The 18644-nt window shown below is 42.8% G+C and overlaps 1 protein-coding gene across 4 annotated transcripts in view; it reads left to right on the forward strand.

The window, feature by feature from the left end:
- The window catches only part of LOC118431681 (choline transporter-like protein 1), a 39399-nt gene extending 21982 nt beyond the window's left edge, over nt 1-17417 (forward strand). For 2 of the 4 annotated variants that reach the window (XM_035842933.1, XM_035842930.1), the window contains exons 7-18: nt 186-325; nt 926-1112; nt 3411-3579; nt 4067-4207; nt 9172-9287; nt 9756-9793; nt 10254-10382; nt 11102-11122; nt 11838-11930; nt 12930-13025; nt 13464-13568; nt 15317-17417. In XM_035842933.1, the coding sequence (XP_035698826.1) occupies nt 186-325; nt 926-1112; nt 3411-3579; nt 4067-4207; nt 9172-9287; nt 9756-9793; nt 10254-10382; nt 11102-11122; nt 11838-11930; nt 12930-13025; nt 13464-13568; nt 15317-15349 (1268 nt within the window). In that variant the 3' untranslated portion in view covers nt 15350-17417. Of the gene's footprint in view, nt 1-185; nt 326-925; nt 1113-3410; nt 3580-4066; nt 4208-9171; nt 9288-9755; nt 9794-10253; nt 10383-11101; nt 11123-11837; nt 11931-12929; nt 13026-13463; nt 13569-14030; nt 14090-15316 lie in introns of all 4 variants that reach the window. The other 2 variants (XM_035842932.1, XM_035842934.1) reach the window with 2 other exon arrangements.
- Nucleotides 17418-18644: the final 1227 nt, after the last annotated feature.

Here is an 18644-nt window from a genome sequence, read left to right on the forward strand (position 1 = left end):
TAGAGTCACATACAACATTGTAGCATCAGCAATATCCTCGGTCCTAACCCTCCCAAGGACCATAATATCATACTCCGGCCATTGGGCAATGCAACCCACAGTCAAACTCAGTACTTTGAATGATGCAGAATACACCATCGAAAGTCTACATTTATCATATAGAAATTGTACTGTTTTTTCTGCAGTTGGGACAGCCCTACTGTGGTGGACCTACGCAACCAAGAATCAAGAATACTACGCTGTACCTGAAAATGAGCGACTAGACGAGAACGGGAAAGATGTGACGGCCTTCCTGGTGTACTCCATTATCGCCACAATCGCAACAGTATGTTATACTGCAGTATCAGTATCAGTTTGAATCAATTTTTTACTTCATGCGCTCACCTCATGTAGTTATAGGTGGTTATTATTGTAGCGCCTCCTTGTGACTTCTATGATTACTGCAGTGAACAACCAGTTGATTAGTACAACTTGAAAACAATGGAAAAGTTTTCTAAAATGTTTTGAATGTGTAATGCCAGACACTATTCATTTACAATTTGTAATCATGAATGTAGATTTTTCAACTTGTAAATCATGTCATTTTGTTGCTAGAATCTTAGCCATTGTATTTTAGTCTGTCTTTTTGTTTAAGTTTTCAACATTACTAAGTCTTCCATTTTATAATGTCCATTACTGACTGTAATTGTTGTATACAATTGTGTTTCTTATTATTAGCACTCTCCATGTTATTACAGTAACTGTAAAAGACATGAGTTAAAAAAAGTTTTTTAATACATACACTGTAGTGGTATTCACAAGTACACTATGCATTGTTTTTTTTCTATTTCAGAATCTGCAGTATGATATATATACAACAAAGAGAAAACTGCCTTCCCAAAAAGTCTTTGAGAAAACAGATTTATTTGCAGTCTTTTTTTCCCAGGTTGTTCTCCTGATTGTGCTGATCGTGATGCGGAAGCGAGTGAAGCTGGTGGTGGCCCTGTTCCACGAGGCGGGGAAGGTGTTCATGCACACCCCTCTCCTGGTCCTGCAGCCGCTCTGGACATTCATCGCTCTCGCTCTCTTCTTCATCTACTGGACAGCTGTCCTGGTCTTCCTAGCAACCGCTGGTAAGGACACGCCCCCTGGAGACTTATAGCCATACTGCAGACAGAAAATTGATGCCATTTAATTGAGAATGTATAGAATCTATAAAATGTAGATTATGTCATGAAAAAGAAACGAAACAAGGCTTCGCCTGTCATGTTTCTTCATCTACAGGACGGCTGTTCTGGTCTTCTTAGCAAACGCTGGTGAGGTCACAGCCCTAGAGCCCAGTCGTACTGCAGACAAAGTTTTAAGTTTGAAGTAGATTGTCATGAAATACGAACAAGACAAGAAATAGCCTGTCATGTTCCTTCATCTACTGGAATACTGTCCTGTTTTTTTTAGCAACCGCTCGTGAGGTCAAGCCCCCTGTAGACTTCAGGTTGTACTGCAGAGAAAACTAATTCCCTTAGATTTCAAGTAGATGTCATGAAATATTTTAAAGGACAGCATCAGAAAATTTTCAATTCTTTATTTTCCAGTAGTTTACTCATTAAAAAGTTGATGTACGTCAATTTTTACATTGATCCGCCTAATATGACCCTGTAGACACGTTTGAACTTCGCGCTCTCCTCCTCTCCCCGCCGCGCTGGCCGATGACGTAATGGCCTCGTTCTGATCGTCTGAGATTGTATGACGTCACGGATCCGAAACTTCTAGCCAGCCATTTTGCTCGGTGAACCTCGGTCCTCTCAGCGGTAAATAATCACCCCGCCATTCTGGAGTTCAGTTTGTTGTCATTGAAAATTACTTTCGTGGACCTGTAAGTCGCATTGTGAGCTGTCTACGAAGCCATAGTCCCCGGGAGACTGAACATGAATAAGCTTGCCTGCGTGTGAACCGCGCGGCGACGGAACAAAATCAAAACAATGGTGGTGGGGGAGGTTCACGCACCGTGCCATTCTGGACTATTACAAGAGCGAGTTCGGGTCAGTTCTTACCTTCTCCTTTCCGGACAGCACAGCGATAATTACACGTAAGCTTCCACGAATTTTGGTTGAATTCACAATTGTCCAACTGGCAGGGACATTAAAAAAAATCATTCTCTGACAACATACCCTTGATCGCTACATATCGAACGATCCCCCTTCCGCGCCGAAACATACATACAGCATTGTTGTTTTTACATACAACACAGGCCGGCATTGTGAATGGCGCGAAATGTCGGCTTCGTTTCAGAGTCCGTGATTTGTTTTGAATGAACCCCCAGCAATCTCCGCCAAAGCTACATGATTGAAAAACCGACCAGTCCAGATAATTTACCCGAGAAACAGAAAATAAAGTGAGAGGCGAGGCGTAACTCGCACGATCTGTACAAGTTGTGGTGCTATCTGTTTCGGCGCGAAAAGGGGGTTGTTCGATATGTAGCGATCAAGGGTAATGTTGTCAGTAGAACAAACGAGGTCTACAACTGTGAATTCAACCAAAATTCGTGGAAGCTTACGTGTAATTATCACTGTGCTGTTCGGAAAGGAGAAGGTAAGAACTGACCCGAACTCGCTCTTGTAATAGTCCAGAATGGCACGGTGCGTGAACCTCCCCAAAAACCATTGTTTTGATTTCGTCCCGTCGCCGCGCGGTTCACTCGCTGCAGACAAGCTAATTCATGTTCAGTCTCCCGGGGACTATGGCTTCGTAGACAGCTCACAACGCGACTTACAGGTCCACGAAGTTAATTGTCAACAACAACGGACTGGCTTCCAGAATGGCGGTGTGATTTCCCGCCGAAGGGACCGAGGTTCACCGAGCAAAATGGCTGGCATGGCCAGAAGTTTCAATTCTGATTTGTGACGTCAGCGCGCAGGCAATCAGAACGAGGCCATTACGTCATCCGCCAGCGCGGCGGGAGAGGGGAGGAGAGCGCGAAGTTCAAACGTGTCTACAGGGTCATATTGGGCGGATTAATGTAAAAATTGACGTAAATCAACTTTTTAATGAGTAAACTACTGGAAAATAATGAATTGAAGATTTTCTGATGCTTTCCTTTAAGTATGGGCAAAAATGTACTTGTACTGAGTGAGTATCATAGGTCTTTTTCCTTTAGTGCCTACAGTCGTGATAATGATTCTTATGGAACGGTCCTCATTCAACATCCTATCCGAGGGACGTTCCTTACCACAGTTAGGTACTAATTTCCATTTAGTGAAGTGAGGACTAAAAGTGCCATTGCCAAGAGCACAAGAGTGATGACATGACAGGAGTTAAACCCAGGATCTATAGAATATGGATCAAACACGTTGCTATTATGCTATGGGGTCTCACACCATGAATATTAGGTTTCCTATCGATAACTTATACACGTATACTACCAATGTTTACAGGAGAGCCTACAGTGGATACCTCCACTGGCTGGGTGACGTACCGCGACCCTGAGCCAGTACGGTACATGTGGTGGTACCACGTCGTGGGGCTCATCTGGACCAGCGAGTTCTTCCTGGCCTGTCAGCAGATGGTCATTGCTGGGGCTGTAACTCAAGTTTACTTCACTAGGTGGGGCTGATGTACCATGTACTCAAAGCTCAGTCTTTAAGTTTGGCTATGTTTTCTTTAATATTAACCTAATGTCTTTATCTGTAGATACCATTGCAGATGAGGGTTTTGTCTAACTTAGCATGCATAGGGATTTCACATTTACTGTAAATGATGACAATCAGGCCATTGTCATTGGTGTGAAATAATCATAATTGTCCATTCCCAGCCACTGCTGAGAATCTTATTGCCATTATTTACACATTTCTGGCCATTGGTTAGAGCTCTTTGATTGTATATCATGCATGTGGGGTAAAATTTGTGACCTTTGACTTCCAGCTCAAGTAGCAACCCATTCTTAGTTGATGGAAATGGTGAATTATTTGTAACCATTTGAATGTCTCAGAATCTCATCAAAAATTTTTGTTGTCATTCATGTTTACTAGACTTAATTCCCAATGTATCTGCTATATTTTTGTCTAACTGTTCTGTATATACATGTATACAGGGATAAGAAGCAGGTGTCCTCCCCCATCCTGAAGGCTACAGGTAGACTCATCAGCTATCACCTGGGCTCCGTGGCTGTGGGCTCCTTCATCATCGTACTGGTCAAGATTCCCAGACTTATTCTCACCTACATACAGGCTAAGTAAGTACAGCACATCCCAGACTTATTCTCACCTACATACAGGCTAAGTGAGTACAGTATTAACTCACTGTAATGCTAGTTCACCTTTATTCGTGGGGTAACCTATATTCGTTGTACCTAAAAACAGGATATTTAGGGATATCACGTTGATGGACGGTGGTTTCCAATTGCATTTTTTTTTCATTATGATGCAGTTTGAGATCCCCGTCCGTCAATTTGATATCCCGAAATACCCAGGTGTTAGATACAACGGATAAAGGTTACCTTGGGAATAAAGGTGAACTAGTGTTATATGCTTATGGACATTTATTGGAATTTACATGAGTACAACAGGCATTTACACAGTCATGTACACAGCAGGTACGTATATATACATGGACGCCTGCACATGTACACACATGCACCAGGCACACACAGATATATGTATATACAACATACACATGTGGACAGCAAACACAGACATATGCATGGACAGCACACTATGTCATAGCACACATGCACACACACACACATGGGCAGAACACATTATACACTATGATTGTGTACTTACACACACAGACAGCACTAAAACTCATATTGTCATGGGTAAGAAAATGGGGCTACTGAAAGTATCAATGTGTCGTCAGAGAAAATCAAATACATGTACTATATTGTTGAATACTTAATATAGTAAAATAAGCAGTATCTTAGTTCACACACACACGCACTATCCGGTTTAGCGTCCGTTCTTCCGTCTTGCAGAGGTTGGACATGTCGCCAAGACGTTTTGGTTTAATTGCTGCCTTCCATCCATCCCTGTCAATTTAAAGGGGGTTGGCTTTTTGCAGTTTTCTAAGATCTTCCTTGACATTGTCTACCCATCTCCTCTTGGGGCGCCCACGCGCATTCTGGCCCACTACAGACAAGTTCAAGACCTTTCTTGGCTAGTTGTCATGGGACATTCTTTGCACGTGGCCATACCAGCAGTCTCGGCTTTTCTTCGCTGACGAAGATCGTCTAGGGTTGTTTCCCACGTCTGTTGCAGGCGCGCTGGTGGCTGATGAGCCCTATCCGTGACAGACAGACTCGGCCGCAGCGGCTGCAGGTCAATGCTGGATCTGTGGTTGGGGCCGTGACTTTGCGGGTCTTCCTCCTGCTGCGCTTCTCTACAAGGGCAGCTTTGCGGTTCTTCTCAAATGTTGAGACTGACTGGTTTACAGTGTGTCGCCAAGCCTCGCGTTCAGCAGCAAGGGCTGGCCACTGGTGAAGGTCAATGTGGCAAGAAGCCAGAGATTTCTTCAGAGAGTCTTTGAATCTCTTCTTCGGTGCTCCCCTGTGGTGGTAGCCGGTGGAGAGTTCGCCGTAGAGGACAATCTTTGGTAGACGATGATCCTCCATTCTTGAGACATGACCTGCCCAGCGTAACTGCGTCTTCATCAAGGTGGCCTCGATGCTGGGGATCTCTCCTTGCTCCAGGACTTCAACGTTGGTGATGTAGTCACTCCAGTGTATGTTGAGGATGGAGCGGAGACATCGTTGATGAAACCGTTCTAGGAGACGCAGGTGGTGTCTGTATGTGACCCATGACTCCGAGCCATACAGAAGGGTCGTCAATACCACGGCTCTGTAGACACTGACTTTTGTGGCTTTCTTCAGGTGCTTGTTGTTCCAAACTCGGCTGTAGAGCCTGCCAAAGGCACTGTTTGCTTTAGCTAGTCTATTGTCCACCTCCTTGTCGATTCTTGCATCAGAGGAAATAGTGCTCCCCAGGTAGGTGAACTGGTGGACTGGCTTTAGTTCTGACTCATCAATCATGATGCGAGGTGGGTGGTATATCTCCTGTGGAGCTGGCTGGTGGAGAACTTCTGTCTTTTTCAGGCTGATTTCGAGACCAAAGAGCCTGACTGCCTCCGCAAAGCAGGAAGTTACACGCTGCATGGCAGTCTCCGTGTGTGTCACAAGGGCAGCATCATCAGCGAAGAGTAGCTCCCGTATGAGTTGCTCTAGGGTCTTGGTATGGGCCTGTAGTCGCCGCAAGTTGAACAGGCTACCATCCATGCGGTATCTTATGTAGATGCCGTCTTCGTCGCCGAGATCTTCTGTGGCCTGTTGGAGCATCACACTGAAGAAGATGGTGAAGAGGGTTGGGGCTAAGACACATCCCTGTTTCACCCCGTTGGTGATCGGGAAGGACTCTGAAAGGTCGTTCCTGCTTCTGACCTGACCACGCTGGCTCTCGTGCAGCTGGATGACCATGCTGAGGAACTTTGGTGGACAACCTAGGCGCTCCAAGATCTGCCATAGGCCTTTCCTGCTCACTGTGTCAAAGGCCTTCGTCAAATCCACGAAGGTGACGTATAGACCCTTGTTCTGTTCACGGCATTTTTCCTGGAGCTGCCTGAGCACGAAGACCATGTCGGTGGTGCCCCTGTTAGCTCTGAAGCCACACTGGCTCTCTGGTAGATGGCGTTCTGCAACGGCAGGTACCAGTCTGTTTAGGAGAATTCTTGCCAGGATTTTGCCTGCGATGGAGAGAAGAGTTATCCCCCTGTAGTTTGAGCAGTCTGACTTTTCCCCTTTGTTTTTGTACAGGGTAATGATGACAGCGTCTCGTAGGTCTTGTGGTAGTTTACCCTGTTCCCAGCATAACACAAAGAGTTTGTGAAGTGTAATGTGCAGTGCAGCACCTCCGTGCTTCCAGATTTCTGGTGGTATGGCATCTACACCTGCAGCCTTCCCACTCTTTTGTTGTTCTGTAGCTGTCTTTACCTCCTCTAGTGTTGGCACTAAGTCCAGCTGTTCTAGCATGGGTTGCTGAGGGATCCGCTGGAGCGCGGAGTCATTGACAGAACGGTCAATGCTGAAGAGGTTTTGGAAGTGTTCTGCCCAGCGGTTCAAGATGGATGTCTTATCCGTGAGGAGATCTTTGCCATCGGCACTGCGCAGAGGGCTAGTCACCTGGTGAGAAGGACCGTAGACCGCTTTCAGAGCTTCATAGAAACCTCTGTAGTCACCAGTATCCGCACAGAGCTGCGTCTTCTCGGCAAGGTTGACCCACCACTGGTTCTGCATGATTCTCAGCTTGCGTTGAAGGTCGCTACATGAGGAGCGGAATGCAGCTTTCTTTGCAGGACAGGAGGGCTGTGCGAGATGAGCCTGGTGGGCACTTCTCTTCTTCGCCAGCAGTTGTTGGATTTCTTGGTCATTTTCGTCAAACCAGTCCTTGTTTTTCCTTGAGGTGAACCCCAGGACTTCTTCAGAGGACTGCAGGACGGCGGTCTTTAGTTGAGCCCAGAGAGTTTCAGGACAGGAGTCTGTGGGGCAGTCCAGGCCTTCCAGCTTTGAGTTAAGGTTGACTTGGAGGTCAGCTCTCACTGCAGCTGACTTCAGCCTGTCGATCTGGAGTTTCTTCCTGGGAGGGCCTCCTCGCTTTGGTTTAGGCTTGAAGTGGAGTTTGAGCTTGCATCGCACAAGGCGGTGATCAGTGTGACATTCTGCGCTGGGCATCACTCTGGTATGCAAGACATCCCTAAGGTCCCGTTGGCGTACTAAGATGTAGTCTATAAGGTGCCAGTGTCTTGACCGGGGATGCATCCAGGTTGTTTTGAACCTGTTCTTCTGTTGGAAGATGGTATTAGTGATGGTTAGCTGCAGTTCAGCACAGGTCTCCAACAGGAGACGCCCATTGTCGTTGCAGTTCCCAACACCGTGTTTCCCGAGGACTCCTTTCCAGGCTTCTGAATCTCGGCCCACTCTAGCATTAAAGTCTCCGAGAATAATGACCTTGTCGTTTGCAGGGGCGTTCCGCACTAGGGTGCGCAAGTCTGAGTAGAACTTGTCCTTGTCTGCAGGGTCTGCTTGGAGAGTTGGTGCATAAACACTGAACAGGGTGGCGTACTGGTCCTTTCTCAAGGGCAGGCGCATGGAGATGATGCGGTCAGAGTGACCTGTCGGTAGGTTCTCCAGCTTGGAGGCTAAGGTGTTTTCAATCATGAAGCCGACTCCGGAGAGGCGTCGCTCTGACTGTGGCTTGCCTGACCAGTAAAGGGTGTATCCTGCACCCTGCTCCTTTAGGCTGCCTAAGTCAGGAAATCGGACTTCACTGAGGGCGGCGATGTCAATGTTCAGACGGGAGAGCTCATTTGCAACTAGAGCAGAGCGTCGCTGAGGGCGGTTACTGACCGCTGAATCTAGCATGGTCCGTATGTTCCAACATGCTAGCCTTAGTCCATTCACACCTTTAGGGGCAGATGTGGAGCCACTATTCTTCCCATTTCTGCGACCGCTGGGGAAGATGCCCGTTGGCCACGGCCTGCCAACTGGGTTGGATGAAGACGAGCTTTTTTTAGGCCACCTTTTCTAGGCCTGTCTCCGTGTGGAGCAAGCAGTGCTGTCCCTAAAGAGGGCTGCTTGGTCGTTCAGGGTGCTGCCGGGTGCTGTTGTCATCTTCAATTCAACAGTCAGACGACCAATATCCTGAACCGCCTGCATGCAGGATTGGAACTGCGGCATTCCATGGCATCTTCCACTTGCCGTTTTGCCCCTTTCCCATCGCTACAGGACTTGGGGGGGGGGGGACGTGGGTTGGCCCTAGAGCCTGCGCTGGGGGCTTTTTTAGGTGAGAGACGGTGCGCGCAGTACTGTTCCCACCCTTTAAACCCGGGGTTCATCTGCCATGGCCTAGCAAGCTTGGACGGTGACAGGGAGGTCCTCGGGTCGTAGGTTTTACAGACTGTCCTTGTCCAGTGGACCCTTCCTTTGGCGACTACCCAAGCTCCACCCCCTCATTCGAGGTTACAGAGTAGGAATGTGGCACCTACCCCGGGACTATGAGATTGGTACATTCGGGCTCTCGCACCACGACAAGGCGGAAGGGTCGGGAGCCGGTGTTCGGGCATCCCAGCGAGAGCATACCAGCAGTAGTTGGTGAAGAAAAAGCAGAATAAAGCTGTGTAGTTGACTGTTTTGTTGTTGGCTAATTCCAGGTTGAAGGATAAGGAGAACTCGTGTGTGCAGTTCACCCTGAAGTGCTGCATGTGCTGTCTGTGGTGTCTGGAGAACTGTCTCAAGTACCTCAACTATAACGCTTACACGGTTATAGGTAAGGGTACCAACACATTTAGTATATAGTATATTATATACATAAATGTATTGTACAATTATTTTAGTACCATCGCAAACTGAAGGTCCAATTGTCGGCAGTTGGCTGTGTCTCTCAGTGCTTTAAATTTTTTAAATAGTACTTAATTTAACAATCATCGTTACATGACCTACAACAATTAAGGCACCCATACTCAGCTTTTAAGACATTGTTTGTATGTATTTACATGTATTTTCTCCTTTTGTACCCATAAAAAGCTATGGATGCATTGTGTTGATATTTGATGCATGTATGTATATTGGTAAATTTTGGGAAGAGGAAGGTCAATGTTGGTTGTGGCCCTCTAGCACCTTCCCATGGTACTACATGAAATTATAGCAAGACAGTGTTTTTGTATCAGATCTTTATATGTTTTGGACATTCATTGATCTTGTTAATCATGGTGCTATGATTTGTTTTTCTACCCAGCTATTGAGGGGACCAGTTTTTGTACTGCAGCCAGAAGGGTGAGTAAAGATGGAGTTACTACAGAGTAAAACTTAACATAGGCAGCACAGATTCTATGGGAACTATTATCATGTAAGACTTAGATGAAGTACTGTGTAGACAATTCAATGACAAAGCCTAGTCAAGCTCAATTGTGTACTGACTCAGAGGTAAAATCAAATTATGACAGAAATATACTCTCACGAACACTCACTATCCAGTTTATCGTCTAAGAGCAAGAAATACTGGACTTATAACAAATAGAGTCTACATCTTTTACGTATTCTTACTTGGAATGTACAAATGAATGTATTCCTACTTGGAATTTACATTGGATTCCTCAGAATCAATGTTTTCTTATCTATAGCAGTGGAAGAGTTGCAAGGCATTTTAGAAAGGGTTGAAGCCTGCCATCCCTGATTATCTTATCTGTTATATCTTTGTGTTAATATAACATTTGGTGTTGTTGATGTTTGACAGGCGTTCCTGGCTCTGGTGTCCAACGCACTCCGCGTCGTGGCGATCAACAGTGTCGGGGATTTCGTCCTCTTCCTGGGCAAACTGGGCGTGGTAGCCATTGTGGGCGCCATCTCGCTTATCATCTTCAGAGTACGTGTTACATCTGTAATAGTTTTTTTTGTGTCATTATTTGTCAGTATTTTGTAATGCCCTGTGTTTTGTTGTGGTTTACTCAATTTATTTACCTTTTGCTCAAAAACTGTCATGTTTTACTTTGATACAGATTAGATTGAAGGAGAATGCTTGGGGAGGGAGATGGGTGGATGGATGCAGGAAGTGTGGGAGTGGATGAAAGGATTGAGGGAGAAAGGATACATGGCTGGATGGATGGATGGTTGCATGGATGGATTGAAGGGTAGATGGATGGAAGGATGGATGAATGGAAGGATGGATGGGTGGGTGAGTGTATGGATGAATGAATGGATAGATGAATGCAGAAGGTGTGGGAAGGAGGAAAAATGGATTGATGGAGAAATTGTATCATTGATGGATGGAGGGACAGACAGAATGATGAAGGGATAGTGGTTGGATAGATGGATGGAGGGGCTTGGATAGATGGATAAAAGGAGGATGGATGGATAAATTGAATTTGGATAGATGAAAAGAAGAAAGAATGGATTTATGCAGATGAAGGGATGAATGCATGCCATTGGATGAATGCATGGATGTAAGGAGTAAGTCAACATAATGTTATTATAAACTGACTGAATTTTATGTAGTTGTGTATTTTTCAAAACTGTTGTTTTGTCCTGTGTTTTCTTTGTAGTTTTGTATTTTTCAAACCTGTTGTTTTGTCATGTGTTTTAAAGGCTCCGAGCGAAGTTGAAAGAGTGAGTCAGCTCATGTGTTATAATTTACTGTCAGCATTTTCCAATTTCCAGCATTTCCATTGTCCGGCATTTGACTTTATTTTCATTTACATCTATTGCTTTTAAGCTGTCAATTACAGTTTTACTTTGATGCAGAGCTGAAGTATAAAGCAGTGAATATGAATGAGGTGTATTTTATATGAGTTAAATATTCACAGATTACAGTTTGACTTCTTGTGTGATTCCTGAGCTTAAAGACTTTTATCTGTCCTCAGTTTAACAGAATGGTGCTCCTTGTTGAGTTTTCAACTTCTTTACCCCCTGAAATGTTATTTCCTTAATTTTGAGAGTAGCAAAATTCAGAAGACTTTGACAGAAGTTTTGTGGCATTGTTTAAGTGTGACAACAATCTGATATGTGTAGTTTTAAACATTTCCAACTGCCCACTTGGACAGAATGTTTGGAAATTCTGTCTAAGCTAGAGAGAGCACTGGTTAACTTACTTTAATTTCATTCAAGAACATATTCAAAATGAAAATCAAACAAAAGAAAATAAAGATAGGGATTTGAGGAAACTTAAAATTAATTGTACTGAGTAGTCACTCCCTCAAAAAGGTACATGGAATTTCATACTGTGCAGTCTATTTTTATGTTGATATACCAGTTCATCATTATCTTTAATGCGAGAACCAACTTACAATGTACTAAAATTGTTTGATGTCTTTCTGTCCCACAGACCGACGCCCGTCTCCACTACTATGCCGTGCCCATCCTGGTGATCTGTGTGTTCGCTTTCTTCATCGCACACTGCTTCCTCTCCGTGTATGAGGTCAGGAGATACTTGTTTTGTTTGTTTCTGAAAATAGTTTCATCAGGTTGGTAGTATATGGGATATTTCTTGTACACAACCAGGTTAAACTTACTTGCTTACATATAGCGCCGAGAAGCAGAACTCCAGTCAGAAGCTCTGAGTAAGGTGTCTGATAGACACCAAAACGTTAGCAATTTTAACCTGGTTGTGCACAAGAATTCTCCTATACCCTTGTTTTGTTTGTGTGTACAACTAGTAAACTGCCTCAAACCATATGACAAATTTTCTGAAGTGAGAACAAGTCCATCCCCCCACACCAAGAAGGACCTCTATAGGGTAAGAATGATATCGAAGTGAGGCCACTGCTTCCTCTCGGTGTATGAGGTCAGGAGATGTTTGTTTTGTTTGTTTGTGCTTACACCCAGCAAACTGCCTCAAGCCATGAAACACAAGCTTTGTAAAGTAAGAACAATATGACAGAGTTAAGTTGGTTGATAGTAGAAGTGAAGGTTGATAGAGTTGAATTTACCCACTTAAATTGTAACTGAGAAGGACACCTATATATCGGTTCATAGTAGATAGACTGAGTCTCACAAGGGCACAATATTAGGAACTGCTTAGCATTTGAACTAGAACCCAGGATGTCCGGATTTTCTGTCAGGTAATCTATAACCACAAGGCGGCATGATGTCACTTTCATATATGTAACTATTATCCTAGCAAAAAGCTGCTAATGCTAAGCACTTTTGAGGGGTCAGCTACTTGCAAGGGGCATAGAATTTTGATCTGAGGGATGTCCTTCTCATGCAATAAAAAAGTGATGTATATAGAGCAGAACCTAGTTGTATGCCCCATTTATGTTCACACCGTTTCATTGACTGACAGATCTCTTTAAAAAAAGACAATATACCTACTGACTATTTTGATCAGAATTGCAATTTTCCTAGGCATTCATCTTTCTTCTTCAATGTGATACTCATTAACCATGCATGTATCTGTCCCTCCTTGCTTTTGTAGATGGTTGTGGACACCTTACTGCTGTGTTTCTGTGAGGACTGCAGGATCAATGATGGGTCCCCTGGTCGAGAATACTATATGGACAAGTCACTACTGGTAAGTGCTAGTCACTCTTTGCAGGTCTCCAGACGGGTCGCAGAAGCAAGCATAGGAGCAAACTAATAGTAGTACCCGGATGGTACCCAGGCTATATAACTTTATGATCCTAAAGGGAAACATTCACCACTTAAAAAGAGTTATGCCACTGTCCATAGTGCTGAAATGAGTGCTGTTATTACAAAAGGTTCTTCTAAAGGAAAACTACAAACTTTTGGAGGAATAACTTACATGTAAATCGCAACACTATCTGCACTGAGTGTTCTTGAATGGTGGCATTCTTTGGAGTTTGATCATTTTCATGCATTTCTGTCTGAAAAGACACTGAAAGTGGAAGTGATTCACCATCTGTTTTGGCTTATCCTGGTTCAAAATGTTTGCAATTTTAACACCCTGATGTTGCTTTGAGCCTCTTTCAACTTTCCCTTCCCTTATCAGGAATTTGTGGAGAACAGCAGTGAGGCGCTGAAAAACTTGGACAAGAAGAAGAAGAAAGAAACTGCCAATGCCAACGCCAATGAACATGTGGAGCTGAAAGAAACGGTAACATTTATATGTCCGTCATCTTAATGTGGCTGTAGATTACTTGTTAATTCCATGTTAGTAATTTAGAACAAAACTAAGAACGGTTAAGTAGCGGGGTGTAATCTTTTGAGCCTTCTGCCAGTTTACACTCAGCTGCAAAATAGAATCTAACAAGCCTATAAACTCTAAAATGACATTTACAGCAGTAATACGGTCAATGTACACTTGATCTTGGCCAATGTCGGTGACTCACCAAAACCAGACTGTAACAGTAAATTTGATGACCTCCAAGCAATCATTTCTTTAAGGTCATTCATAGTGTAACCTCAGTTTATGGCAGGTATTTCAAACAGTACATCTTTCAAACTATTACCAGTAAAATGTAAATGTGCATTACAACTGCTGTGAAAGGAAAGTCCAAGTACATGTGGTCAGATATAATGACATTGACATTGAGTCCCCCGATTTCTGGTTCTGAAGGACCCAGCAGAGAATGCTGTCTAAGCTGATGGAAAACATGGCATATACACTAGCACAAGGTACAAACATGTACTAATGCTAGTTCACCTTTATCCGTGGGGTACCCTATATTATATCCCAGGCTTTTAGCTAGGATTTTATAATAGGGAGTCCAAACTTATTGGTGAGTCACGGTAAGTGACTATTGTAGGGGGGTCTGGTGGCAAAAATACTGTTCCAGAGGTCACAGTAGAAGACTGTGACCACAGATGACCTGGTAGCATCCCTGGTCAATCAGAATTTCATGCTATCAGACGATTTTCTCCCCAGTGTAAGGGCGTCCAGGGGCATCAAATTTCTTGTTATTCTAAGAAAAGTGCGTCCAGATGACGCGTTGACGCATGCCTGGCTAAAAGCCTGTTAAATCCAATGTTTGTTTTTTAACGAATATTTTGGGTAGTAATTTGACAGCCGTTATATTATACATTGGTTCCAAACTGCAATATTGTGTGTTGCAAATTGATACCACCATCCTTTGGCTTAATCCCAAGATACCCTGTTTTAAGAACAACAGATATACAAGTTGCCCCATGGATGAAGGTGAACTAGTGTTACATGTATACTGGTGTGTGGAGTAAGGCTGCTCTCTGTAGTACTATCTGGTGAAGTGTGGTTAGTAGGTGCAGTGATCCTTTCCTCTCTTGTGGTGGGTGTTGGTTTCACCTTAAGACTTATAGAACATTGCTGCCTTGATCTTGGTCACAATTGCAAGAAGGTCTGTCAGTAGGGGTGTGTTGCTGAACTTGGCTTGGGCCGGGCTCTGAAGTGGGGAAATATTAGACTGTCATGGTCACAGATTTCTTTCAAAATGTCCTACCTGTTTTGGTCTGTTTTGATATGTAACGATTTTGGTCCGGCATCCCATTGTGACCTCAATAGAGTCTGACAAGCCTATAGTGCCAGCTGTTTTTAGAGCCCGGCAAGGCCTTGCCTAAAACTTGGGGAAAAAACTGCCCATAAACTAGTGTGGCTACAGTTACAATTGTGACCAAAGTATTAAATTTAAATAGTTTTCTGCTAAGTCACAATATTCCCCTATCTGCTCAGAAAACTATGCATTTTCCTGTTTTCTCTACTGTCTTATTTTGATGAAGAGAAGGTCACTCCTTCATCGATCTCTTAGGTCACATTTCATTTCTTCTCAAAAGAAAAAAATGATATTAATGTGGCCTGACAGGCTTGATGTTGTCATGAACCAACGATTGATACAAACATGTTACTCATTCTAGTTCCTCTCTATCCTACAGATGAATTCTTCCAGCAAAGCTGACTACGTGTGAATAGTGCAGCAGAACTTCACAACAGACTTCTAGCAGTAACTGCACTCTTCACTCTTCCGTTGACAAGAATCCAACTTGCAGTTAATGATGACAGAAATCAGTAGAAGTAGAGCCATCGTAGTTTTTAGTTGTCAAAAACTGATGTTTTTAAGTGTGATTAAAAAAAGCCTTTTTTAACGTAAAAGTATCCCGGCCTGCGTTTTTATGCTGCATTGATGCTGGATATATTTTTGTATCGTTTTACTTTTAGAAAGATGTAAAGCTAGACGAATGTACAATTGGAGCTGTTGGTGGTAGAAGAAATATTTGCTGACGGAGTAGTTTTTTCTGTTTTAGAATAGTAAAACTGGGTTGGACAATGTTTTTTTAAATTCCTTGGCCCAATCAGGCAGGGTACAAAGTCATTTCAATTTGCCAGAACCATATCTTCACTGGCCAAAAATATGAATATACATTTTGTAACTGCAGCAAGGAAATCTTATTTTCACTTTCATTAAAAAAAGAAATGTTGATTCAAAGCATGAAAGAATGTTTAATACAAGATTGTGCATGCCACTGGGATTGCGATTTATTCATGCTAGTATGCATATCGACACAAACATTGAATCGCACTAGACCAATCTGGTACAGGATGACATGCACTTGCCCAATCAGCACTTGCACTTGCCCTGGACAGTTCGGCCAATGGACTTGTCCACCCCTAATCATGTTTGAAATGTAGGAATTGATAAATATTATGTTCTTTAAATTTGCTGCTAGTTATATTATAGGAAAAGAGCATGCCATATAAGGGACTTCTTTAACCTCATCCCTCCCAAGTCCGCCTTCAGGGACCAGTTTTGTACTGGTTAAGGGGTTTATTGGTTGGGAGAAGGTTAATTGTTATCACATTACATGTATGTCAATGTTAAGTTCAACCTCACACCTTTAGGATATGTAAATACCTGCTCATTGTTATGATGCCATCTATATTTGCCAGTGGAAAATGTCTGCTTGAGCCATATTCATGTAAAGCTATATACGAGAAAGTATTCTTAAAATAGGAAATAAGATTTCTAAGGCCTAGCAAAAAATGTTGTGTTGCTGGTTACAGTTAAAAAAATAGTTGTAAGGTAGGGATTCGCCTTTTTCTTCTTTCCTTCATGTCTTTTCTTTCAGATTTAAGCCAAATGGTTCAACAAATAACATTCAGCCATTTAAAACTGAGCGACATAAGGCGCTGGTATTATCAGCATTGAATTGTAATCATACAGAGTAGTCATACAAGCAAAGTATGTTTACTACATAAGACCTGAAGTGCTGTGTTAAATGCACTTTCTTAAATCAACTATTCAAATTCCTTGAATAGAGTGTAAGATACCGCGAGTTTTTAAATTTCATTACTCAGATTTTTTTTTTTAATTATGGCGGGCCTTACCAGTTGCCAACCAAAAACAAGGGCTTGAGTAGGCAGGGTTTTGCTAGGGTTGGTCTTGTAGCTAGAAACGCAACATTTTTTCCTAGTCTTTAGGCCTTGGTACTGTACAATGTATAAAGCTTTAGGGTTGTTAAGTCAGTGTTGTAGCACTAGAACAATACTGTAAATTCGTAAAGTTTGCAGTGGTTTTATGTGCGCGTCTTTTGGCACAGTGCATCAACAGTACATGTTAATGTGACTGCAGCACTATCGCGAATTTAAAACCCACGCGAAAACTTCATTTTCTCCCTAAACCAAAATAAAATCACGGGGATCTTAAATACAAAAGTACCTATAGTTGAATATTTGTAGTCTTTGTGAATGATGACACCAGCTTTATACCAAACTTTTGGACACTCTAAATGATGAGCGTAAAGAAATGTTGTTATGGACCTACAATGTTTGTACAATGTAAGCCTAAGGCAGCTATGTTTCAATATCAGTAGTATAGCATGTATATAATGTCTAGACATTTTAGGTGGTGTAGTATATGATGATATTATGTAGCTTTTGTGTATAGATGTCATGAAGTTGTGCGCATTGTGACTGTATTGTGGGTACATTCCAGTTGCAATTTCCTTTCCGCTATGATCGTGTTACCATAAAGAGCAATGCTTCTATCAATTGCGCTGATATTCGTCTTGTAAGTGGCAGTCACATTTTGAAATGGTTGTTTTCTATTGAAACAGTCATCACCATTTTACGCATATTAGCACACTTTGTCTATACTGTGATGTTTTGTGGCATACTTTATAAGAAGTTAGGCTTTTCGACTCAGGATCAAACCCGAAGCGGTATTCTTTTTTTACATTTTTATTTTATTTTTTTATTTTATCACGCTTTTGTTTTACATCTGTCAATGAGATATTGCTTTATTTCTTTTCATCCTTTCAGTCCACCCAAAAAGTCACGAAACACTCAGATGGTATGGACCGGTCAGCAATATGGCCAAGATCATTTCAAACCATTTCAAAATGGTAACAACTAGGGCTGGGTATCGGTACAGCGTACCGGTACAAAACCGGTTTTTCTTATTGGACCGGTCCAGAAAAACCGGACCTGAAAAAATTAGGTGGACCGGATGTTGGACCGATTAGAAAATTAACATATTATTTGATCAGGCATACACACGTTTTGGCGCTTGCAGTTGGAAGAAAATGACAAGAGTGAAGTAGAGTAGAGTTTATAGTAATTTCTACCAAGGTTTACAGTCAATCGTACAGGTGCAGTTAGCGTTGTAGGATTTTAAAACGCCAGTGTAAGTCTAATACTCCACCAAACAGATTTCTTTGTAGTGAAATGGACCGTTGGTATGAGTCATACTGAATCAGGTCCAGGTTCAGGTCCGGACCTGGACCTGATTCTCTGGACCTGAACCGGACCTGGACCTGAATTTTCTGTACCGGTACCCAGCCCTAGTAACAACCGTATACGAGACAAACACGCATTGACTGCTGATGGTGATGAGCATGGTGGCAGCTTGTAGCTCAACACGCAAGTTGTGGAAAAAGTCTCAATGAGAACTGGTTTGACTGAACTTAAGTTTGCCAGCAGAAGCATTGTTATACACTAGCAACAATAAGAGATGAAGTAACTGCTTGTGCAACAATAGAAGCCTGAGATATACCAAATAAACAGTCTTGTCAACAAATGTCTTATTGTCTCATATACTTGTTGCTTCAATTATGTGGATAACACCTTCTTGTGCATCAATCTTCGTCCGTAAACAAAGAAAACGGTTTCCAGTCAACTAAAAAAAAAGTTCTGAAAGGTATATATGGAGATTTGATTCGAATCCTGATAGATATCACCCATTTTTCCTTTTTCCAGCCAATACAA

The sequence above is a fragment of the Branchiostoma floridae genome, chromosome 15, assembly GCF_000003815.2.
Source record: "Branchiostoma floridae strain S238N-H82 chromosome 15, Bfl_VNyyK, whole genome shotgun sequence".
Lineage (NCBI taxonomy): Eukaryota > Metazoa > Chordata > Leptocardii > Amphioxiformes > Branchiostomatidae > Branchiostoma > Branchiostoma floridae.